Here is a 25,728-nt window from a genome sequence, read left to right on the forward strand (position 1 = left end):
AGGGGTGATCATAATTCATACAGAAAGCCCATCAATATTGGCAGAGTGGTAATTGTTCCATGGGGAATTTGACGAATACCCTTATTTGAAGGCCCTTAAGGATACCTACCCATTTGGTTTTAAATTTTTTTGTTTTGCCCCTCATTTTTTTTTATATTTCTAAATTATCATTTTCAAATGTTAAAAAAAAAAATTAAGATAAAAAGGTGTTCTATTTTTCTGTTGAACCTGAACAAAGTATGGAGAAAAGAGGAAGAGAAAGAGGAAATTCAATTGAGCCAAATAATTCATAGATATTTAGACAATCATGGCAGATGGACAATGCTAAGTAGCATAATTTGATTTGTTGGATTTTATATAGTTTCTACAAGGGAATAAATGGAGTTCAAGTAGCATAATGTAGCTCGAAAGCCAGTTCAAGCCAAAAAAAAAAAGGGTTCAAAAGCCAGTTATGTACCACAAACATGTGTATGTGCACATTATAAACAGATGACCTTTATGTTTCCATAATTATTTTAGATGAATTTTTAGGTTTCTCAATTAGATCAAAAGCTCACCAAAGCCATTATCAACCTATGTGCAGAAGATAGGAATTAATCAAGGGTTGCTAGTCATGTAATCACTACTACTACTTCCGATTCTCAATCTCACTCTTGATGATGTCGTACTCCTTTGACTGCTCCAAACAGTATGCCCTCCCCCATGTAAACTCATCCACTTCGTCCCTGCCAAAGTAACGATTTATGTGAGCATGCGAGCCCTGCACCGATCTTGGAAATACATTTTTGTTGCAGTCATTGCTTTTTCTTTTTTGCTTTTTTCTTGCTTGCTGTTTGCCTTGGTTCTCCTGCTCCCTTTTTTTTTTTTTTTTTTTTCCCTTCCTCCTCCAAAATTGCAAGGGATATTGAGTTGCAGTAGATGAAATTTAAGATCTAGGGTTTGAGAAAAAATGAAGAAAAAAAGAAAAAAAGTAAAAAAGGGACTTTCACGTTCTTTTTTATTTTTATTGAAGGTAGAATGGGTACATCAAGGCAAAACAAAAATGATTGAGAGTGGGAGGGTAGTTTTCGTTAATGGCTTTCAAATATGGATATTGGGCCGAATTCCCCTTGTTCTATGGTTGTTGGCAGATAGTCTAGTTTAAGCAGCCCAATTAAAAATACTGGGCCACTGTATCAAAATTTGCAAAAACTTACTTGAGCTATGAAAACAAATAATATTATTACCAAAATTATTATGTACATATATACACACACAAACTTATATACAACTATGTATTATCCTGGGCCATTGTAGGTAATTTGTAAAAAGTTACATAGTCTATGAAAATAAATAATATTATTACCAAAAATATATACGTGTATACATATATATATATATATACACACACACACACACACACAAACACATACGTATATATAATGATGCATAATGTGTTGGACAACTATGTATAACAATGTAAAACTTTCCATCAAAGTGTATAACTATGTAAATAAATAATATTGTTACCAAATAAATACACACACATATATATAAATATGCGTTATTTGTGTTGGACAATTGTACGAAACTTTCCATCAAAGTGTATAACTGTGTAAAACCATTTTTCATAAAAGAAAAAAAAAATAAAATGGTACAACCGTTATCTTTTCATGGCAAGAGTCTTCATAATAGTCTGATCCTCAAGATTTTAGTTTGCAGAAATATATTAGATAATGAATTACTAATTTTTTTTTTTTAGACAATATGTTATTTGATATAAATATCCACAAATTAAAACTTGTTAATATTTACATCACAAAATGGCCAGTATCAAAGGTTTCAAACTATTCATTATTAGTATCTCTAATTTTTCAATCTGTTATTTGGTATTCCATAATGTTGATAGTTATGTTTGTATATCAAATTTACTTATCTAATAGTTATTTTTTGAATACGAGTTACATGAAATATTTATGAGAGTGAAAAATAAAATTTACTAAGAAATTGTTATGATTAAATATTTGTATTGTATTTAACCGTGCCATTTTTTTTAAAGACCATTAAAATTTATATTTCCATAAAAAAATAATTTAAAAATATTATGATTTCATAATGTGAAGAATAAAATTCAAGCTACTTATTGTAGATTATATATATAAATATATATAATTTAAGTGAAATTCGTTAATAATTTAATATTTATAATAATATATAAAATATAATTTGTTACTAGGTTATATACATATAGTTAATTTTCAAATGTAATTAATCTAAATATACAATTACATAATAAAACCAAAAAAAAAAAGTTGATGCAAAATTGCAAAGTATGTAACAAATATGAAAATAGTAAAATAGTAAAATTAAATAAGTATAATATTTTTATTATAAAATAACTGATAAAATAGCAATAAAGATACTAACTATATTAGTAATTAAAAATTATTTTTGAATTGTAAAGGTATTAATGTCTTTTTAACTTACCATATAGGAGAGAAAAAACGTCTTTGACAGAAGTTAACTGTATGGGGGTATGTCAAAATTATTTCAAACTTTTATATACAATTTGAAATAGAAATAAATCTCATAGGTCTATATAATATTAACAAATATATATATATATATATATATATATTTATTTATTTATTTATAATGGAATGAGCCAATAACAAGAAATAGAGAGTTTTAAAATTTACAGTGCAAAGATAAAATTGCCATTTCCTGTTGAATCTTTTTTTCTTTAAATATAGAAAGAAAGAAAGAAAGAAAGAAAAATTCTTCACGGGACATCCTAGTATCTTTCTTCAGGCAATGATAATGAAATAAAATAAAGAAAAGACAAAGAAAACACTATTCAAATAATAATAATAATAATAATAATAATAAATGAAACCGAAAGCGGTCGCTGCTGGAAATTTACACGTGCCTCTTTTACATAGGAAAGAAGATGACGTGGAAGTGTCCCAATGTTGTAAAAGAAATAATATAAGAAACTAGGAAAAAAAAAAAGGCTTTCTGCACCGTCTCTTGCGCACGTTTTCGATTCACACCAGTCTCTGGCGCACACATACAAACACTTGTTGTGTGTGTGTGTGTGTGAGAGAGAGAGAGAGTGTGTAAGCAAAGAGCGAGGGGAAGAGATAGAGAGAGAGAGAGAGAATATTATGTCCTGACCGTACGTTGAAGTAAAACCAAAGAAATGCCATAGTCCCCGCAAAGCCACAGATCATCAAAACACTAAAACCCCCTCCAAGAATTGGATTTGGCATTCTCTTTTTCTCTCAATTCTCAGCCACCACCCTTGACCTTCCTTCTCTATTGGGATAATTTGGATATTAAATTTTTTTTTTTTTTTAAATTTTTGTGCTTACTATGGGAAAGAGAAAACGACCCTCTGATCACAATCAGACCCAACCTCCCATTTCTTCTTTTTCTCCTCCTTCTTCGGGTACGTTCCCCACCCTTTCTTTTTGGGTTTCTTAGCTTTTATATTTATTTATTTTTTAAAAAAATTGTTTTTCCTGGGTACCCAATTGTTCCGTCTGTTTGTTTCGCGGGAAAATGCAGTGGTAGAAAAGAAAAAAAAAAAAAAAAAAAAACGAATTTGGCTTTGCAGTATGTTGATCTTGCTGAAGTTTAAGTATACTTCGGACATTGTGTGAATTATACTGACCCCACTTGTGATTTAGCCGAATCATGGTATAGCAAGACGATTTTCCATTTTATATTTTTTGGGGTTATTTTTTTTTATTTTTTTTTTTAGTAATAAATAAAAATTCATTTAGGGTTCCTGTTTTCATGAAGTTATGTTATACCTGTTTCTTTTCTGTAATTGGCTTTATTTTTATTTTTTATTGGGTGTGTTAGTGATTTCTGGGTTTCTCTCTCTTAGTAATTTGCTTTTTGTTTTGTTTTCTTTTTCTTTCTGAATTGTTACCTTGTTGATCAATATATGGTGGGTGAAAGGGGGTTTGCATGCTTGTATTCTTTTACTGTGAAGAAGCTGAGATTATAGAAAAGTTATCATCTTTTCTATTTATCCGTTGGTAGGACGCTAAGCCTATAATCCATTTCCTTTGTAAAAATGTAAAAATGGTGGAATTCAGTCTGTTTATAGAAAATGTGGGAAATGGTGATCCACCCCTTTCCCATCCCCTGCTACCTAGGTGGCCAGATTACTCGGGTCAGTGTATTTTGCAATTCTTTGAGGTTAAAACTAAACTGGTCCACTTCTTGTTCGGACTTCAGTTGGGATATTTTTTGATGTTACTCTTTCTTGGTGTTGTTTGCTAATGTTCTTGGCAGTGTTATACTGATCCTTCACTTTTAGTATTTGTGCACTCATTTATGAGTTGTAGGACCATTTCTTTTTGTCCCTGTAGCTTTTACATGGTTAGTAAAAAGGTATTTGGTTTTGAGAATTGCAATGGACGTGAAATGTTTTACATCCTATGTGTTTATGGTCCGTATTTATGGCTTCAGAGGAAACAATTTGAGAATCTTAATGTGCTTCTGAGCCGAATGCTTTTTAAGAAAAGATGAAAGGGCATTGGTTTTTGTTGTTGTTTATCATATGATTATGATTGCAATTGTTATAAGTAGGTGAGATGTCTGTGGTAATTGTTTCTTGGAATATTGCAGACACCATGCCATGCTCCTCAGGAATGGAATTATTATCAGAAGAGGTTAGTTGGAGAAAGAGAGAATATTATTATTTGAGTAGATATAGTGCGTCTTTTTCTTATATTTTCTTATTTCCCGTGAGAAATTGGAGGGATCCTAGTTGCATAATTTTTTAATTTCAGTTTTTGCAGAAACCTTCACATGCAATTGATTCTAGTGAACTAAAGCCTCTTTCATCTGTGATGGACCTTACTGATGGTGCTGTGAAGCTGCGAAATGGGCATCCTTCTATTGCCCATCATCATCAGACCCTGGGCCGATCGATTTTCCTAAAACGTTCTCGTCATTACTATGGTCATCAATACTCTAGACGTAACTCGGCCAATCTTGCCAATGCATCAACTTCTCGTGGCAAAGGTCCTGCTTTGCATGATGATAAATTCTCCTTGAAATTGGCTACCCAATTCAACTCAGATTTCGGAAGGCAATTAGGTTCCATTTCTTTTCCTCCTTTAAAAAATTTTCTTCACTTTACAGTGTTTAGTTTTGTGAAAATTTTATTTTCAAAGGAAAGTTTGATACTGAAGGTACCTATACCATGATATAGGTTGTATGTTTACTTTTGTTACTTTATAATAATTGTGATGTAGGACAGATAGGGAAAGAAAGAAAATAGAAAAGAAATAGATAGGATTCTAGTATCACACTAGATTGATTTTAGGAATCACTCCCAAAACCCTAGCATCACACCTAAGTTTGTTTTGCATCACACAAAACCAGAGAAAATAATCTCATAAAATTCTTGTAATATTGATTAACTCTTCTAAGAATTACAAAGAACCCTATTTATATTAAAATCATCTAATAACATTAGGAAACTAAAATAATAGGAAACCTAGTTAAATAAGGAAACTAATAACATTAAGAAACTAAAATAATAGGAAACCTAATTAAATAATAAAATACTCTAATTAAAAATAGGAAACTAAATTAATCTACTAAAATGCTTGAAGATCCCAAATAAGCCCATCTTGTCCTAGATCATGCCAAATTAATGTTTGGGCCTTAGAATCTGTTTTTCCTCTTCTCTGATAAGTTTTCAGAGGTTGTTTCCATCTTGCATCAAATTGTAACCCAAATAATTCACTTGGCAGATGAATGGGGCTAATGTATCAACCTTTTAGTGTAGGATATAAATTCTAGAGGGGAGTTGCTGCTTTTTTGTATGTAGATGACTATAGATTCCACCTCCTGAGTTCAGTTTTTTTAGCTCTTGGATCTTGAGCATGAGTGTTTTTTGGGTGGGTTTCATGAGAGCTGTTTATGGGAATTTGCTATTTTAGTTTAACTTGTGTTTCTGGACTACTTTAATATGTATAGTATACTCTTTTTTTGTTTTTTATTTTTATTTTTATTTTTTGACTTTGGTTTCTTCTTTGTCTTTTCCCCAAAGAAAATAGGGAAAAGGCATTTTGCAGGCCTGAGAGAATTAGGTCTAGCTCCTTGGTAATGGATGCAACATCACTCGATTTAGTCAAAATGGTTTGTGGGATCTGTCAGAAGCCACTGAGACGAAAGCCCTTTTTTCTTGGTGGTACACTCTCTTCTACTGAACTTTCTGTCGTGGCAGTTTTAGTTTGTGGTCATATTTATCATGCTGACTGTTTGGAGCAAAAAACAAGCTTCGAGGACAGACGGGATCCACCCTGCCCGTTATGTCTGGATTCATTAACCAAGGTTGATGACTAGAGAAGTGTAGTTTGTATAGATGTAGACTCTATGCCATGTTACTGGTTATTTTGAGATGGAGACATAGTTACATGGAAAGCTTAGAAGGAAATAGAGGGAGCTCGTTTGCTAAGCTGACTGTTTGACAGGTTAGGATTTGGGCTTTGGAGTCCGTTGCGAATTTTAAACCTGCTAAAGAGAATTGACACAGTAAGCATCCAATTATTTGGAACTCAGGCTAGAAAGAAGAAAATAAAGTAGTGCAGGCAGATTAGGAGAAGCTACTTATCTCGTGTAGTACTAATGTAACAAATCTTAGTTAATGCAGTGTATCGGATGCCATAAATATACTATGCAATCATGGATATCATATGGGTTTAAAACTTCTGTAACATGTTGCTTCTCGCTTTGAGAAGGACATGGAAACAGATGATGTTGTTGTACTTGTATATGTCCAAATCCATGCTTTGTGCACATTTGCATGAATGTACAGAATGACATAAAAAGTATAACTTCAAAGCAAAAATGTTTTCGACCTGCTTTGCTTTTTATATTATTAGACTGTTCAGCATGTACAGTTGAGAATTTGGAAATATGGCTTTTTCATGTCAAGTGGTTTGAAGGCAAATCTTATATCATCAACAATCCTTTTGAACTTGAGCATAAGACTTGTAGATTTTTAATCTGATTTTTTTTCTTTTCCTCTGTTTCTCTCTGGCTTAAAAAGGAATTTTTTAAGCAGGCTTGAATTTTTATTTTATTTTTTTGAAGAAAGTATTTATGTAATGGTTATGCTATGGCTCTTGTGTGGCTTCCAGTTATTACATGCAAAGTAAACTAAACGGTTTACATAGTTTTGTGTAGCAGCAAACCAAAACATATGGATTTTATGAGAGCACCATAATAGAATAGTTATTCCATAGAAATAGCTATTTCTATATATGGTATATTTTTAATTTTAGGAATATCTATTCCTTAAAAATATTTGTTCTATATATTTCACAAACTATTCCTTTTAAAAGGTTTGAATTGTTATTCATTCTTTTCAAGAATAAATATCTTTATTATATTTAGTTGAATTTAAATTAATTATCTTATACTAGAATTACATAAATGACTATAAAATTTAACTTTAATTAAGTTTTAATAAATGTTTTTTTTTTAAATATTTATAAAGGCTAAACATTGAAGTTAATAAAATAACCAAAAATATCAAATGAGAATAATTATTTTTTTCTTTTTTTATTCTTATTAATAGGTATTCCACTGTTCCATCAAGCATAACCACTTCTAATACCTGATATGTCCTAAGTGTTCGAATATAAGTGGGTTTTTGCACTACATTATCCATGTATTAGGTTGATTATAAAGTTTTTCCTTTTTGGAAGAATGAAAGCTGCTTTTTCCAAAGTTAAAATAAAAAAATCAGGTGTCGTATAGTTCATTCAACTTGGTCTGATATCAGACTGCGCTCATATTAAAACACTTTGAAACCGAAGTCAATGATTTTGTAACAAGATACAAGTAGTAACAACGAGGGACAACTTAGATACTTTTCAATTCGTATTATAAGGCACACTTATGAAGAGGCAAATTCATTTGTCGTGCGTTAGTTGACTAGAGCCACAAATAGGCAGTAAGGCTCATGTCTTTCTTAAATAAAATAACCAAATAAACAATTCAAGAAATTGACATATTTTGGACTTCCAGATGGAGTGTTTTTTCCCCATAATTATGGGGCTGAATTTTAAAAAATCAACAGTATCTGTCTAAATAAAATAGACAACTGCACTGCACATTCAAGTGAGATATTTTGAAATTACCCTCCAAAAAAAAAAAAAAAAAAAAAAAGTTGGATAGCTATACAGTAAAAATGCAGAGAAAACTCCAGAGATCTATAGGGTTGCCTTGCATGTAGCTTTATTATGCCCTGCTTCCTTGCACCTAGTACAATAAACTGCTCTTCTGGCCACTCCGGGTTTGGTCTCCTTCTTCTTGAGTTGACTTGGTGGACGGGAGGTCAAAGGAGGAAGTACATTCATATCCTCCAAACCAGCTTTTCCATTAGTCAAAGGATTAAAAACAGCCAATACGGGGTTTATGGATTCAGCATATGTTAAATGGAAATTATCAACACTGCAGTATCTTGAACAGTAATCATAAACATTCCTACCAGTGCTGTTGAAGACAGCAATAGCATGGCTGCAAGGAAGCTCAGTTGCTTTCCACCCAAGACAACTACAATTCCACTTATCAATATCCACAACATTAATGGAATCGTCATGAACCTCAAATAGGGTTTCGGATGAAAATAACACTTTAAGACCAAATGCTTTATTAGTTTCTTTTACCAGTTTTTCCTCCTTAGACGGAGTCAGTCTTGAAGTCCATTTACTTGAACTCATTCGGCGTGTCTTTGATAACTCCATTATTTTACATCTTAGCATTTCTACCTTCTGTATAATCGGTAACTCTCTCACTTCCTCTATCCAGCTGGTGTACGACTCCATGACATTTTTCGTAACATGGTTGTAGTGTTCACCCTTAAAAAATGCATTTGTCCAATGTTTTGGTTCAATTTGTAATACCCAATCGTAGGCTTTAGAAGAAACTCGTTTGATTTGCTCCATGTGCATTTTAAATGCATCCATCCGGGCTGCATGTGCAACAGCCACAAAGCTTCCAGGCAAAGAGCCCTTTCCATCTCCATGGAATGGACCCTTCAAGTTTTTCTTGAAGTTCTCCAAAAGGTTGTAAATAGCGTAACCATGGTGAGCATTCTCAAATACCTCAAGCACCAAGTTCTCTAACGTTTTCTCTCTGTCTGACACAAAAGTAATGGGTGCTGGTGGAGTTGCTACCATAGATTTCAATTGCTTCAAAAACCAATTCCAATTATTGTGGTTCTCAGTATCTACAATAGCAAATGCAACCGGAAAAAAACCATCATCTCCATCCACTGAAGTTGCTGTCAACAGAGTCTCATGGTATTTTGATTTCAAAGATGTAGCATCAAGAAAAAGTATAGGGCGGCAACCATATTGAAAACCATGCATGGATGCATGAAAGGATATGAAGAGACGCTCAAATCTTTTGTCATCACCAGTGAAAAGCTCGATTTTGCTACCTGGATTTGCCTCGGCCAAGTTCTCACAAAACCAAGGCAACTGATTATATGACTCCTTATATGAACCCTGAAGTTGCTCCCTGGCATCCTCAATGCCGCGCCATACTTGTGTATAGTTTAGCTCAATCCCAAAATCATGAAGAATGCCACTGGCAATTTCCTTTGGTTTGTGATGTGGGCTATCCCGTAATCTATCTTTTATGATACTTACCAACCAATTCTTTGTTGGATGAACAGACTTCCAGGATTTCCCTTCACATGTATGTGATTTGTTCATATTTTTTATCCTAAATGATCGTGTAGATGAATCCCATGAAGCATGAATTCTCCAAGAACATCCTTCTGCTATACATCTGCCACTTGCACGATTGGTGTCATTCTTTTTTAGCTTGTACATAAAACGATGAGCAATGGCAAATTTCTGCAGGGCATCACGAAATTCATAAACACTTTTGAATTCCTGACCTACACCGGTGATCCCATCTTTCCACAATGCAACTAACTTTTCTGGTGGAATATCATTAGTTCTGGCCATAATAGAGTAATCACTAGAACTATCTGTACAAGGTATACTATCTTGTCTCTGCCCTGCCTCTTCGGTTGCTATTGCAGTACTGCAATTTAAGATATTCTTTTTCCTAGGTGTAGTTTTCCTTTTACCCTCATCTTTTTCAGGAACAGGAACAAGGGTACAATTTGCTTTAATTTTCCATGATGCAGTTCGTCTCCGTTTCTTCACGGTATCAGCAGGGCTAGAATCCAGATCATTATCAATTATGGTTGAGCAGCGGGAATTTGGGTCAGTGACAACTGCAGTAGAACCACTTGGAGTGGGACTGGGGAAAACCACATCATCTGTGGCGGTACAGGCAGGCAAGAGCTTTGAGACATTTGGCAATACATTGAGGCTTTGAGCAGTTGCTTTGTCAGGTATGACAGAGTCACCTGGTGTTGATACAGGAAGAGACAAGGGCACAACTGGAACAACAGTGGTAGTATATGGATCAGCTGAGGGATTAGCATCACCAGATATTGTATTTGAGTTCATGAACGCAATAGGAGCATTAGCAGCATGAAATGTGGTAGCAATGGTTGTGGAGACTGCAAGAGGTTTAACAGTTTCAGCTAGTTTGATTCCACGTTGCCTGCAATTGAAAAAGATTATTAATGTGACTTAATGCAACTCAAAATTGCTGCATTCACCAGTCACAGACTCACAGTGTTTCAAATTAGAGTACAGATGGTGTTGAAATGGTAATATTGAAAATTCGAAACCTTCTTTCTGATGGCAATGACAACATGTTGTACAGTGATTATCAAAAAATAACAACCAATGATCATTCTCAACAAGAAACATCCAAAAAAGATGAAGAGGAAACTATAGCAACTATATTGTTTATGAGAAAGATACAACTAAAAACGAAAGGAATATATACCTTCTATGCAAGTTTAATGCTTCATCATCAGAACGTGCTCTTCCCATGACAAAAACATCAGCAGTTACAGAATTTTCATGGAAACCATACATCCTCTTCAGATCTTTATCACTAGACAAAGTTATGAGAGTATGCCTATTTCCTGGAAGAAAATACTTGAGGGACAATGATTTATATTCGAATTTCCATAATTCAGCTAATTTTAACTTTAGATGATCAAATAGAGTTTCACGATTGATATCTACAGCATGAGCTTCTCCCCCAGTATACGACAAGGATCCATCGTCATTTGTGACAAATTCACCAAGTGACTGACATATTAGAATAAGCTTTGTCCTCGCCATCAGAAAGAACTTCAGACATTTCACACAAAAGAGTTAGCAAACGAAGAACCATTTATAGTACAAATTCATCCAGCCATTCTTTAAAACTCTTCAAAATACTTAAATGGTATTATCATCTGTGCCATAATTGACTTTCAAAATGCATTTATCTAGTTATATAATTCAAATGAAATTGAATCTGCTTATCTGTTCTAACAGGATATGAAGCTCAAAATTTTTCACAATCAAAGATGGAATCCACCATCATCTCCAGAATTAACATCAGTTCAACTTTTGTACTAAATGTAATTTCAACCAATGGAAACTTGCATAGTGAAATCATTTTTTATTTCCAATTTCATTCCTCATATAAACTCATATCTCGCCATGAAAATACATAACTTGTGAATGTCTATGTCCTAGAACAGGAACCGTTTATGCATGTAATGAAAAAAAAATTTGAGAAATCCAAAACGTTTGCAGCATATTGGAAGAATTCAGTAAGATGGAAAACCGAACATTTCCCAAACTAGTAGAGATCATTAATACACTGAACTGTGCAGCACTACTTGACATTTGAGTGCCAGAAAAGAAGGTTAGTGCCATCTTTGTAACAGAATGATGTCAAAGCGTTGATGGGTCTGAATATTTCATGGTGGGTCAACATAGAACAGTTGAATAACAAAATCAACAAACCCCACCTCTATGATGGTTCAATGAGCAAATCCAATTAACAAAAGTAAGAATTTTTATAGAACCCCATGAACCCAAAAGCCAAAGACCAAGTTTTTACATTATAAACAAGCCTATTGTAGTAAGACTAATATCGGGTATCGTTCCGTGTGTGTATTTGCGCTTGTGAGAGACGGAGAGAGAAAAAGTGGAAAGCTTTTGGAGAGTTGGGCAATAAAAAAACTATGGCTATAAGCATGTAGAGGAGGGAGAACGAAAAGGATTACCACTTACCAGGAAAGAAGGTGCAGAGCTTTTTAGATGGAGAGAAAATTCTAGATTTAGGGGCCTTTCGGAAATAGTGAAAAAAGAGAGTCGATTCCGACTATACAAGTTGTAGAGGGCAAGGGTCAGATTGAAAAGTAAGTGTGAAAAAATGGGGCCGAGTAGGAACAAGTAGAAATTCCAGAGGGGTGCTCTTGCAATTTACTGAAAATTCTGATTGCGTGGTATCAGGGGAAGCTGATATGATGCATGACGGTGCAGATTTTGAATGTTTCTTTTAACTGCTTGATACTTTTTGTCATATTATAAATAAAATAATAATAATAATAATAATAATAATAATCTAATTAAAAAAAATATTTTCAATAGATCAGTCTCAACAGAAGCTGATCTTTTAATTTTAAAAAGTTTATTAGATATTTTATTTTTTTAAAAAAAATTAATTATTTTAAAAAATAAATAAATAAAATAAATAATTAATTAATAATAATAGAGATAGTTTTTATATATTTAAAAAATAATTTTATAATTAACTGTATATTTATATTTTTTAAATTTAAATAATGTTAATTTTTATATAATTTTTAAATATATAGGATGATATAAAAAGCCATTCATCATCGAATATCTGATAAAAATTTTGTTTAGTAGCGTCCATATGCTTTTGTTTGATTGCAATTTTTTTTTTTTTGCAGAGTTCATATGCTTCTGTTTGAATAAAACTATAGAATGTTCAGTTTGTGCTATATATTATAATGGAAAATTATACCCATGATATGGCATTTACCATCATATAAAGTACTTTCCCTCGGTGCTTTAAGGCACATATATAATTTCTTTTAAGCACCATAAATTTGGCTTAAAAAAGATTAAGATCTCTAAAGTGTATACAAGGTATAAATGCCTAATCGTATTATATTTTTAATTAAAAAATTAGTTCAAAATTTATTTATTTACTAGCGGACCTTCTAGAGGCTTCTAAATATTTTTGGAGACTCTAAAATATTTATGAGGCTTTAAAAAATGTTTATAGAGTTTCAAAATGTTTTTAATACTTATTGAATTATTTTACAGGTTCAAAATTTTTCAGCGGTTTTGAAAAAAAAAAGAAAAAAAAAATTGAAACTTCTCAAATTTTATGGAGCTTTGATTCGGGGATTTCTTGACCTAAAAAGGGCTTTGAATTTTATTTTTGATAATTTTTTAGGATTTAATTTTTTTTAATGATATTTCTCAAATTTTCCTAAAGTTAAGGAGGCAGTTTGAAATTTAATCATAATTAAAGAAACATTGGTGCAAAAGTTTTTTCAAAATGACCCACTGCCCATGTGAGTCAAGTGATACCCACCAATAAAAACAAACAGGAATAAGTATTTGCGTTGCTAGAGCAGATTTTTAGTGAATAGTTATAATTTGATATCTTCAATTTGAAATTTTACAATTTAAATTTTTAATTTTTCAATTTGTTACAAGTTTGACTTTGTTTAATTTTTGATTTTGAACTCGATTACTGTCTCATATGATTGAGATTAAATTATATTAATTTCAATTTAAAATGTATTAAAGTACAATTTATGAAGCTATTTTGAAAGCTTATTGAATTTTTTAAGTGCATTTTTATAGACTTCAAAAAAAACAAATTACAATTGTTTTTGAGTTTTTATGGTTTGAAAAATTTTTTGAGACTCAAATTTGTTTTGAACTTTAAAAATTTTCTAGGAATTTTTGTTGGGCTTCCAAAATTTTTTGTATACTTTTTAATTATTATTTTTTTCTTTAATGGGCAATTTGCAACCTTTTTTTTTTTTTTTTTTTTTGCTTGAAGGGCAATTTGCAACTTTTGGCATAATTAAGTGGCATTGGTACTAATATTTTTTCGAAAATAATAATATTGCCCCTCTCCCCACTACATATGTGAGTTGCACATGGCATGCAGCCGCCAAAAACAAACAAGACATAATTTGTGCTTATTGAGCATACTTTTGAAAACGGGATATCTTTTTCTTTCTTTCTTTCTTTCTTTTTTTTATTATTATTTTTTTATTATGTTTTCTGGTTGTTTATATTTGTTTTTTATGTAAGAATTTGACTAAGAATTTTTACAACTTGAATTAGGAAGCATATATATGCTTTAATTTTATTTTTAATTATAAATACTATTAAAAGATAATTATCATGAAAATATATTATGTATTATTTTGTTATGCAATTGTTTTTTTTCTCTAAAGAAATTAAAATTAACAATTTAATTATGGATAGACATTTTATCAATTTATTTATAATTCTAACTTGCATAAGAACATTAGTATCCATCAATAATTAATGGTTTATTTCCAAAATAATAATGATAACATGGAATTACTATAATCATTTGATTAAAAAAAATTAATATGCCACAATTTGGTTGATCCAAATTGAGATCCACATTCAACTAGGTTTTCGAATGGATAATATAGAAAGGTGAAAAAAAAAAAAAGAAGAAAAAGACATAAGTGTCAAAAAATAAAAGTTTAAAAACCGAAATATAAAAATCTCCGTATAATTTAGGGACTATTTGGACTCAAATCCCTTATTTTTAATAAGAAGAAAAACATAATCTTTATTAATATAAGTAAATTTTTAATATATTTGCTAATATTATAGGGTAAAATATTAATAAGAGATATTTATGTGTCCATCATGCAAGGACATCCCAATAATGGAATCCTTTTTCCCTCAAATATCCGATTTAAAATCCCCATTGGATATAAAAATAAATAAATAAAATGTGATGAGGTGCCTGCCTGATTTAATTATTAGGAAATAAATAAGTAACTGTGGACAAAATAACACAAGACGACCGCATAGCGCAGTGGATTAGCGCGTTTGACTTCGGATCAAAAGGTCGTGGGTTCGACTCCCACTGTGGTCGATTTTTTATTTATTTCCTTATTATTATTAATTTTTGCAACGCATAAATGAGCTAAATCCACATAAAACCAATATATAGCTCTATGGCAACACATTAATGTATCTGGGATCATATAAATTTTCTTTCTATTATTTCTTTTCTTTATTCTTTATGGAGAAAATTTTCTCTACTTTTTATTGTATGATAAATTGGGGGTGGGGGATGAAAATTCGTAGAACGAAATGGCAAGCGTAATTATCACTTTGACCACCCTCTTTATTTTCATAATTACATCTTTGTTTTGGAAATTTTTATTTTTTTTTGGTAATCCCCTTACATTTCATTTTTATTTCACTTTAACCTAAAATTTTATTATTATCCTTTTATTTCATTTTTGTCTCACGTTAATTTCTTTCACTAATTAAACTATAGTCAACTAATATATAATTTTATTAAAAAGATAATTTAAACCCCTTTTTAATTCAAATATACAAAAAAAAAAAAAAATACTTACAAAGACCAACCATAGATTTTTTTTTAATTTTAGTCATTAACAAACCATTATTTGTCCATTTGAAAACAATTCAATAACAAAGTTATTATATTTTCTAGACATGGGAATATAGTATTTGACCCGTTAAACTCAATTATATAAATTTTATTTTTCAATAATATATATATATATACATATAAAATATTAAAATCAAAATGATTAAAAAATATATTTAATTAATGGTTAGTAGTATAAAAAATAATTATATATACAAAATTAAATATTAATTAGATGAATTAAAATATTACATATAAAAAATAATATTAAATAATATCGATAAATAATTAATAAAAATTTTAATATACATAACTTCTATTTTATTTTTTTGGTTTAACAAGTCATTAACTAACGTGTACTATCGTGTTATCATTGTTATGAACCCTATATTGTTAAAATAAATCTAAATATTAATAATATTGTGTGGGTTTGTATCATATAAAATTTTATCAAATCTAATCTTCTTCACATTGTGAAACCATATTCTAGGTCCTACTTCCCTGTTTCCCAAATAGCAGGCAATAACTGCAATATAGTCTCAAAGCATAGCTAATAAAAGTTAATATAGTCTTTCAGTCACTGCTGCAAAGTTAACCATAAAATAACAACAAATTAAACATAAGTAATTAAATCTAACTAGTTCAGTGTTGGTGATATATTTAATAACAAAGCCAGTAGCTTTTCCCCTCATCTTTCTAGCTAGGACCAACTCTTCACCTCAAGGGAGCTACTATAATCAGTACTAAAAAAACTAGAATCCCCTTAGAAGGGAAAAAAAAAAAACTAAGGGTTGAGTACTTAGGGTACTAGGTAAGTGGTTTTAGTTTCTTAAAAAATGGAAACCTATAGCAATAGTAAATTAATATTGCTAGCACTAATTACCATAGTAATGGTAATACTAATATGAGAAAAGCAATAGCACAAATAGAAGTCATATATAGTGGTAATAATGTTAAGAATTTGAAATAGTCAATAATAATAAATTCAGTTTAGAAACAGGGTGAACATCAAGCAATCACACAACTATTTAAAAATAAGTATACTTTGTTTGACAAATGTATTTCCCTGCTAAACAAAGCCTGACAAAACAAAGTAGAGTCCATACGCTTTATCCTACATTCGCATCCAAACTGCATATACCTATTCCCTAATTTTTGGTTGGTCAGACCAAACTAATGGTACAATCTCAGCTCACAAGCCGCTATAATCAATCATATCAATAGGATATCTACAATGTATCAAATATAACAATAGTTTAATCTTATGGGATATGAAATCATAATAGATCATTAAATCCACACATCCAGCATTCAATATATGTAGCGATGGAATATTTAACAAAATCTTAAAATAAGAAGATATAATTCCAGTATATGTATATGTGTGTGTATTAATTTAAAATCATCAGATTTTCACACTGGGCAATATAATGAGGTAATTCCATACTGGGCATTTTTACTCAACACAAAAAATAAAACAAATAAAAAAACTTTAATATTCTAATTTAGATATAGGTCCTACACAATAAATTAAATAAATAAATGTTAAAAAAATAAATTCATAAATTCCACTTCATCACTTGTATCACTTCATCACGACTCCTAATATTGCCACGTCGCCAACTATGCCAACTTATCGTATACATGGCAACCTCCATGTCACCACTTCACCACATCAGCACCGCAACCTCAACTTGACATGTGGCATGCCACATCACCAAGAAGATGCCACATCATTGCCTTTATGGCCTGCCACCTCATCTTCCAGTGTCACGTCATCATCACGGGGTTAAAACCCAAAATGATCAGATCAATCAATTTTGCCAACATGCAATCTCAACCTGTTGTTTGCTGCCGCCGCTAAGCTTGCAAGTGCAAGTTCGACAACCGGCGGCACCCATAATCTTCAAGGCTCAACTTTAAATTTCAAGGCTACAAAACGCAAATCCCAGTTTACCTTCTCTACATGCGTAGGAGGGTTACATAATCTAACCAATTTGATACCTGCACACCTCTAGTTTCAAAGGTTTCTGACACCATCACTGCCAATCAACTATCAGCCGACTCCATTTGACCCGAGATCACCACCGTTCCTACCCTTCAAAAATTTTATCAATCCATCTTTAACTTCATCGGAGACATCTAACCAGCAATTTTTCAAAAAGAAACTCACCTGAAAACACTTCAACCCACCAAACATGAAATTTGAGTTTCCAAGATTCAATAAGTGTAACTTTCTGTTGCCTTGTTAGATCGTTTATGCAAAAGTTCAAGAGTCTAGAGTAGTTGAAAAGAAGCAACACCCGCAAAATTTGGGCCAAAATGTCGCTGGAAAAGTTTAAGCTCCGACGAGACAGTAGCTGGTAATGGGATGGCAGGACTAAGGGTTCCTAGTTGAGTTTGATCAAAATTGAGGGTGTAACACAAAGTGTTTCAGAAAAGAGCTCTATTTTACGGTGCCAAAGAATTTGCAAAACAACCACTCCTACACTCTCCCTTTCTGTCTCTCTCTCTCTCTCTCTCTCTCTCTCTCTCTCTCTCGCTAACAGATCGACAGGAAGAAGAAAGTGAAAGGGAAGGCTTGCTATGGGTTTAGCGTGTGGAATGGAGGGTAAAATTGTAACTTCGTTTAATTACGTTATGAAAGCACCAATCTGTTCATCAATTATCAAGTCGCACTCCAAACCAATTAACTTTAGCATCAAGGGCAAAATCGTCTTTCACAAAAAATTAAATACTTAAACACCCAACATTTAATTTTTGTTGGTCCTTAAATAGAAATTTTGAGGTATTTAGTTCAGTAAGAATTTTGAAAATTTTAATATGTAAATAAAAGAAAGTAAAGTTGTTAACATTTAGAAAACCTCAACTATCAAAAATTTAATGTAGGTGATTAGTCTCGCACTACAACATATATTAACTTTTATAACATATCCAAAATGCTATAAAAGATAAATAATTACATTTTTAAAAATATCATCACAGCTATAAAAAATTTTACTTTTTTAATAGCATTTTTGAAATATTATGCTTAATGTTATAAATAACCATTTAATAGCATTTGTTTTATACTATTATATGTTTCAAAAAAGTTACAAATGTTATATTTTAGCATTTGATACGCTATGTTAAATATATTTTATAGTATTTGAAAATGATGTTAAGTAGATTTCATAATATTTTAAAATGCTATATTAAGTATATGTCATAACATTTCTAAGTTCTATGATCAATACATTGATTGCAATGGTAAATGTAATATTCAATACCTTTATAGCATTTGAAAATTCTATGTTAAGTTGATTTTATACTATTTCTAAATGCTATAATCAATATATTAGTAACAATTATAAATGCAATGTTAAATACATTTTACAGCATTTGAAAATGCTATATTAAGTAGAATTTATGGTATTTTTAAATGCTATGACTAATACACTGATAATAATTATAAATGTAATGTTAAGTACTTGGTCTATCATTTGAAAATGCTATGTCAAAAATATTTTATAGCATTTATAAATGTTAAGATTAATACATTAATAACATTTAAAAATGCTATACGAAATATATTTCATAACATTTAAAAATTTAATACAATGATAATTCAAAATGACACAAAATATCTTTAATGACATTCAATAAACTAGTGGCACTCATAAAACATGTCATAAATAATGTGTAACTAAAAGTTAAAATGACACTTTCAAATATCATTGAAAAAACTATTAATAACATTTTAAAATGTTATTAAAACGAAAAAAAAAATGCTACTAAATGAAATTAGTTATTTGGTATAATGACATTTGAAATTAATGCAGTAAATAAATAATTACATTTATAAATGTTACTGGATATTATTAATTCGTTATTATATAATAAATTAAAAATGACACAAAATATTATTAGTAATATTAAAAAAATGTTACTAATATTTTTCATATTAGTATTAACTCAATATTTTAAAATGTTACTAAATACTATTAGTGACATTAAAAACAGTTTAACATTTTTCATTTTAATTACATTAATTATTGTCATTATTTAAATGTCTTATAAAAATATTAATTTTCATAATATTTCATTCCATTTTTTAAATTTAATTTAGCATTCTATTTTTAATCATTATTTTATTTTCAACCCTAGATACCAATTATTTCGAATATTTATATCTATATATATATATATATATATAAATATATATTAAAATTGTAAAAATATATTCAATAAAGAATAGAAGAATAATAACATTGATCCATAAAAATTATACTCAATAAGTATTCAATAATAGTTGTATAAATAAAAAGCACCGATTAAATTAAAATTAATTATTCCAAAAAAATTTCATAAAAATAGTCGAGGAATAAGAGAAATCCACTATTGCATCACTACGGATCACGTTGATGAATATCATCAAATAGAATAATCCATATCTTCAGAAAAATATGTAACAAATATTTACAATTAACTAATTAAACCTCAATAATATAATAGAAATAAATTGATTAAAATATAACATTACCACAAATAGTCAAGGCCATGTAATAGATGCTCCAATGACTTGTCTAATTGTTTTAAATTGATCAAATGTTTTAATCAAGTGTACATTTGACTTCAAAGTAAATGGAATCATTACTCCCACAAAATTAGATCCTAATTGTTTGACAGCTATTTCAGATAATGGATCTTTATTAGCTAGTACCCCAATGACAACAGTTTCTATTTCATGAAACAGGTTTTTAAACAATATTTTATCACCGACCTACAATTGAATATCATATAATTTTCAAAAAAAATTGAAAACTTATTGTTTAAATTTAAATAATATTGATTATTATCTCAGTAGAAAGATGATTTAGTGATGATAGTTGTGGCATATAAAATATGCTAGCATTAAAAGCGTATATGATAATTAAATAATTTAGTATATAAAGCATTTATTTATTTTTTTAATTAAACATAAGAAAATATTACATAAATTAAATAAAAATAAATCAATACCTGTAAGGATTTATTGGCTGCATCATTTGGAACATTTGCATCACTAAATGAGCAAATCGCTTTAAGATTTTGAAGTTTAAATTTTAAATTAGTTACTTTATTATATAATGCTTCAATGGTAGTTTGGTATGACTTAGAGTAAGATGTATCTTTCCATACATCAATTGGGTAAACACCAAGCCTATACATTCTAACTCGACTATTTTTATCTTTTTCCATACTTGTGCAAATGCATCATTACGAATAGATTTTTGCAATGCGTCTTAACCATCCTTATCTTTTAATTACAATTATATGTAATAAAATAAAATGAAGATTTAAGATATCCATATATTAACTTAAAGAATTTCATCACTGCAAATGTTAGCACAAATTATATTAAAGCTTCCTTTGTTAACATACCAAAATTTCTCTTGTTTTTTTGTTGTTAAAAGATCCATCATTTCTTGTATAACAAGTTTGAAATAGATTGATACATGGGGAAGCGTGTACTATCTCCTTCTTCTACAAATTTACAATGGGTGTACAAAAAGTTAAAGAGTTATATAAATTATAAACTATATTTTTATATAATATATACCTTATATGCTCTAAATTGTGCAAAGCTCTTTGTTTGTATGATGTGATTATACTTTTTCTTACCATGACTCAATTAGTTTCTAGAACTTGTTGCCTAGAAAAAATAACTAGTTACACATTATTATCAATCTTTTTATAATATATTATTATTTACCAACTTGTAGCTAGTGTAAGAAACATATATATATATATATATATATATATATATATATATATATATATATATATATATAATTTTTATCAGATCAGATATGATAGTAGAAAAAGCCTAAAACTCTATATATATGTATATATATATCTTAGCATTTCCATGGCCCATTCTTTCAATAAGTGCTTCTATAGATCATCACATTGTAACAGTCTAGCCCAGACCACCCGCATGTAAATATTGTCCACTTTGGGCCTGGGGAATCCTCTTACAACCCAGTACTCATGGGTTTAAAACACGTCTACAAGGGAAAGGTATCCACACGCTTATAAGCCATGCTTCGTTCCCCTTTCCAACTGATGTGGGACTTCACAATCCTCCCCCATTGGGGCCCAGCGTCTTCGCTGGCACACCGATCCGGGTACTGGCTCTGATACCATCTGTAACAGCCCATCCTAGACCACCCGCATATAGATATTGTCCGCTTTGGACCTGAGGAATCCTCTTACAACCCAGCCCTCATGGGTTTAAAACGCATCTACAAGGGAAAGGTATCCACAAGCTTGTAAGTCATACTTCGTTCTTCTTTCCAACCGATGTGGGACTTCACAACATACTTTTTTATCTTTATATAATATTTGTTGCTCAAAGTTCAAATGCTCACTATAATACTCTTTTTTAATGTAAGCCTTCTATATACTCAATTTTTTCCATCTCTTATTATTATCCCAATGAAACTTGATAATTTGTTTGCTTTTTATCATCTGGTTGGCCATATTCATTATATACAATTTTATATTTTTCACTAGAAGGCATATCCTAAATATCTAGCATTTATATGGGACCTCGAATCTTTTTATGAACATCATTATATAACAAAATCATAAATTAAAAACTAATCAAAATCTACTTTGATATAATATGTTTTATTTTTTTCAATAAAATAAATACCTAAAGTAGTATCATTTTCTGTTGAGTCCAACATGGCTTGTAAAAGATAGCAATGTTGCATATATGGATCTATAGTAACTATACTTAGTGTTGAGTCCAACATGGCTTGTAAATAATAACAATATTGCATATATGGATCCATAGTAACTATACTTTACACAGAATAAAGTTAGTAATAAAATATGCAATTGAATTAAATATATCTATAATATCTAAATCACTAACTTAAATATCAAGTTGGTTGAATAGAAAATATATACAAAATTTTAAAAAGCAATGGCAGAAGAGATGTACATTCAAACTCATGCACAAGTCCTTTGGAGCCAAATTTTATTTAATGTTATCAACCTAAGAAGATTTTTGTTAAAGATCACCATAATTTATAAAGCTCAAAAGAAATGACAAAATTTATCAAACATAACAACCATGCACATCATATGCGCCAATCACACAATCATTGATCTAATGAACAACACATTCCATAATAAACTAATTCATGTGTTATAGTATTAAATGATAGCAATAAAAGTACACACCACATTAAAAAAATTAAAAAAGAAAAAACAGGGTACACATTTAAAATGTACATCAATGCCAAACTAAGTAAATTCCAATATTTTATTCCATCAATGTATGCAGAGAAAAGAAAAGGAAAAAAAAAGAAGTAAAAATATCAATGAATTCCACCACCATATATTCACATTAAATTCTTACATATATAAATGTGGTCTTAGGATCTTAGGGTAAAAGTGGCAATATTTAGAGGTAAAAGTGTTTGCAAGGAGTTTCAAACTATAATAAAGAACACCACAAAAGCATTGAATTACCACGACTTCATATAATAAATTAAGTAGAGCAACAGAATAAATTAAAAAAATATTTTCTTATGATTTTGGCTGTGATATATGGAACAATTGAATATATAAGAAGATTATTTTTTTCCCTCACTAATTAACCTTTTTTTTTTCAAATATTGGAAAATATTAGCCTTAACCAAATCAAATATTTGGCATTTTCTTATCCTCCTCATGATGTAGGTGTTTCATAACTTACTTATGTTTTTGCTATCCTATGTATCCTTATGAGAATTATTTATATTTTTGCTATCCTATGTATCCTTATAAGAATTACATCTAATAATACACAAAATATTTTTGAAATTAGGACTTGTCCCAAAAAAAAAAAAAAAAACGAGTTCAACATAAAAAATATATAATGCAAGGTTCAAACTTAGTAATGGCTCGGTTAACAATGCATAATATGAAAATATAATTTAACATCTAGATATAGATATATTCAACAAGTCCAATATTTATTGAATTTCCAAAATATTCTCTATAATTTCATATGATATCACTAATAATTGGATGTATATTCTCATCTTTTCTATTAAAAAAAAAAAAAGTTTAACCTTCTCAAGAGTTGCAAACTTTCTAAAAGAGACTTATAGGAAAAAAAAAAAAAAACAATAGAGGATAGAAGAGATTTATCTTCATACCAAAGAACTTAATCATAAGCTTTTGTATAAACTCCAAACCAGTACTAGATGATAGCTGGGGGTAGGGGTGGGCAAAAACCGAACCGGACCGATCAAACCGACCAAACCGACATATTTGGTTTGGTTTGGGTTGGTTTTAATTTATTAATCGGTTTGGTTCGGTTAAATATATAAAAAAAAACCGAAACGATCGGTTCGGGTTGTAGGTTGGATGAAATTTATCCAACCCAACCCGCACCAAACCGATCATCAATTAAACTAACATTTTATTTTACTTTTATATATAAATATAGTATATAATTATAAAATAAAACTATTATTTTATTTACTGTGAGAATGGGATTGAAGAGTGTGGAAGAAGACTTTTTAAAATAATTTTTATTTTTATGGATTGTTAGTTTATTTAATTATAAATTCATTTTAAAATTTAAGATTTCAAATATGGATTGTATTCTATTTTATAATTAATAATGGTTGTAGATTTGTTATAGAATTTATTTGTTGGTGTATGATGTATTTGTATAATTAGGTTGTAGTTGTAGACTTATATTATAGTTATATGATTTTATTTTGTATTATCTTACTTGTATTGTAGTTGTATAGTTTCATGTTGCATTGTAGTTAATAGTTAGTTTATTTGGTATTTTTGCTAGTTGAATGTATATTAAAATTATTTAATTTAGATATTATTTAATTTAGATAATAGCTTGAAAAAGATGCTTAATTCAAAATATAATGCATGAATATGATTGAAGATTGATAATTAAAAAGGCCTAAAAAAACTTTATACAATTTTGAACCCAATATGTACAATTTTTGTCTCAAAATAGCATAAATAAAAAAATTTGGGCCGAGATCCAAACCGATCTAAACCGTTAACCCAACCCAAACCGACCAAGGATCATCGGTTTGGTTCGGTTCGGGTTGAATATGGTGGTCGGTTTGGTTTGGTTCGTATCCAATCCAAACCGAATTGGTCGGTTCGGTTTAAAAAAATCTATAAAACCGAACCAAACCGCACCGAGCCCACCCCTAGCTGGGGGGAAGCTGCCATATGGAAATTAATATTTCCCTCCAATCAAACTAAAGGTAGGAAAACAATACCTCAAAAAAGAAAAATGTAGAAACTAAAAGTGAGGAATAGAAATTAATATAAATGCAGATTCTTTAAGTGACCTTAGGAGACCTAAATTAAATTTCTCTTTTAATCAATAATTATCATCAATTATGGTTCAAATATTTAACTATTATCTATTATCATTATGATATATATTTATACATACATATATATAAATATATATGTGCAAATTATCTTAACTCTTTTTCGTTTTTGTTAAAAAAAAAACTCTTTTTCTTCCCTTTTATTGTTATTGTTACACACACAATAGCTTTGATATCTTCTTGTCCCTTAATACATGATCATATTACATTCTATGCCTTTTCAATTGCAGGTTCTAAAATTTCTTCTTATATAATGCATAATATATATAAAGAATACAAAGTTTAAGGAATTTAATGATTTTGAAAATATGACAATTATACTAATTGTTGGCTTATTTGTTTTTTAGCAATGCCTAGTCAAAAGTCATCTAGCAGACTAAAAGGTGTAAGGAATACTTCTCAGCAAGAAGTACCATTGAATGCAGTAGAAGCATTTCAATCACTCATTGATTCAACAACTACTCACGAAAGAAAGTCATGGTCAAAATGTGTTGGAGGTGATGAGTATCTAAAAAGCAATTTGCCACATAAAGATACTTATGTAGCCAACTTTGATTCAACATATGAGCATACGAATTATCTTACTGTAGTCCATTCTCCTACTTGTAGGCAATAGTCACTGTATGGAAACATGGACGAAAATCTTGAAAAGAACATTGAAATTGCTCATCAAGTAGATTCGGTCACACATGAACAAGTAAATGATACTGTAACT

At 30.0% G+C, this 25,728-nt stretch overlaps 2 protein-coding genes and 1 non-coding gene across 6 annotated transcripts; 2 read left to right on the forward strand and 1 right to left on the reverse strand.

Annotated features, from left to right (window-relative positions):
* The first annotated feature begins 3,001 nt into the window (after positions 1-3,001).
* LOC125420689 (uncharacterized) lies at positions 3,002-6,868 on the forward strand. Of its 4 annotated transcripts, none has more exons than XM_048467463.2 (4): positions 3,002-3,430; positions 4,624-4,667; positions 4,788-5,097; positions 6,059-6,868. In XM_048467463.2, exons 1-4 carry the CDS (start codon positions 3,355-3,357, stop codon positions 6,352-6,354), a joined length of 726 nt encoding a protein of 241 aa, XP_048323420.1. In that variant the 5' UTR covers positions 3,002-3,354; the 3' UTR covers positions 6,355-6,868. The 4 variants fall into 4 exon arrangements, with proteins under 4 accessions (XP_048323420.1, XP_048323421.1, XP_048323423.1 ...); XM_048467464.2 differs by having other exon boundaries at positions 4,797-5,097; XM_048467466.2 differs by lacking the exon at positions 3,002-3,430 and adding an exon at positions 3,477-3,681 and having other exon boundaries at positions 4,797-5,097.
* A 1,001-nt stretch (positions 6,869-7,869) lies between these two features.
* On the reverse strand, positions 7,870-12,377 carry LOC107408527 (uncharacterized). Its single transcript, XM_016015926.4, has 3 exons — positions 12,186-12,377; positions 10,897-11,249; positions 7,870-10,605 (listed from the first exon to the last, which is right to left on the reverse strand). The coding sequence occupies exons 2-3, from the start codon at positions 11,238-11,240 to the stop codon at positions 8,229-8,231; spliced, it is 2,721 nt and encodes a 906-aa protein (XP_015871412.1). The 5' UTR covers positions 11,241-11,249; positions 12,186-12,377; the 3' UTR covers positions 7,870-8,228.
* A 2,636-nt stretch (positions 12,378-15,013) lies between these two features.
* TRNAR-UCG (transfer RNA arginine (anticodon UCG)) lies at positions 15,014-15,087 on the forward strand. Its single transcript has one exon. It is a non-coding gene; the product is annotated as a tRNA-Arg (tRNA).
* Positions 15,088-25,728: the final 10,641 nt, after the last annotated feature.

This window comes from Ziziphus jujuba, chromosome 1 (assembly GCF_031755915.1).
Source record: "Ziziphus jujuba cultivar Dongzao chromosome 1, ASM3175591v1".
Taxonomy (NCBI): Eukaryota; Viridiplantae; Streptophyta; class Magnoliopsida; order Rosales; family Rhamnaceae; genus Ziziphus; species Ziziphus jujuba.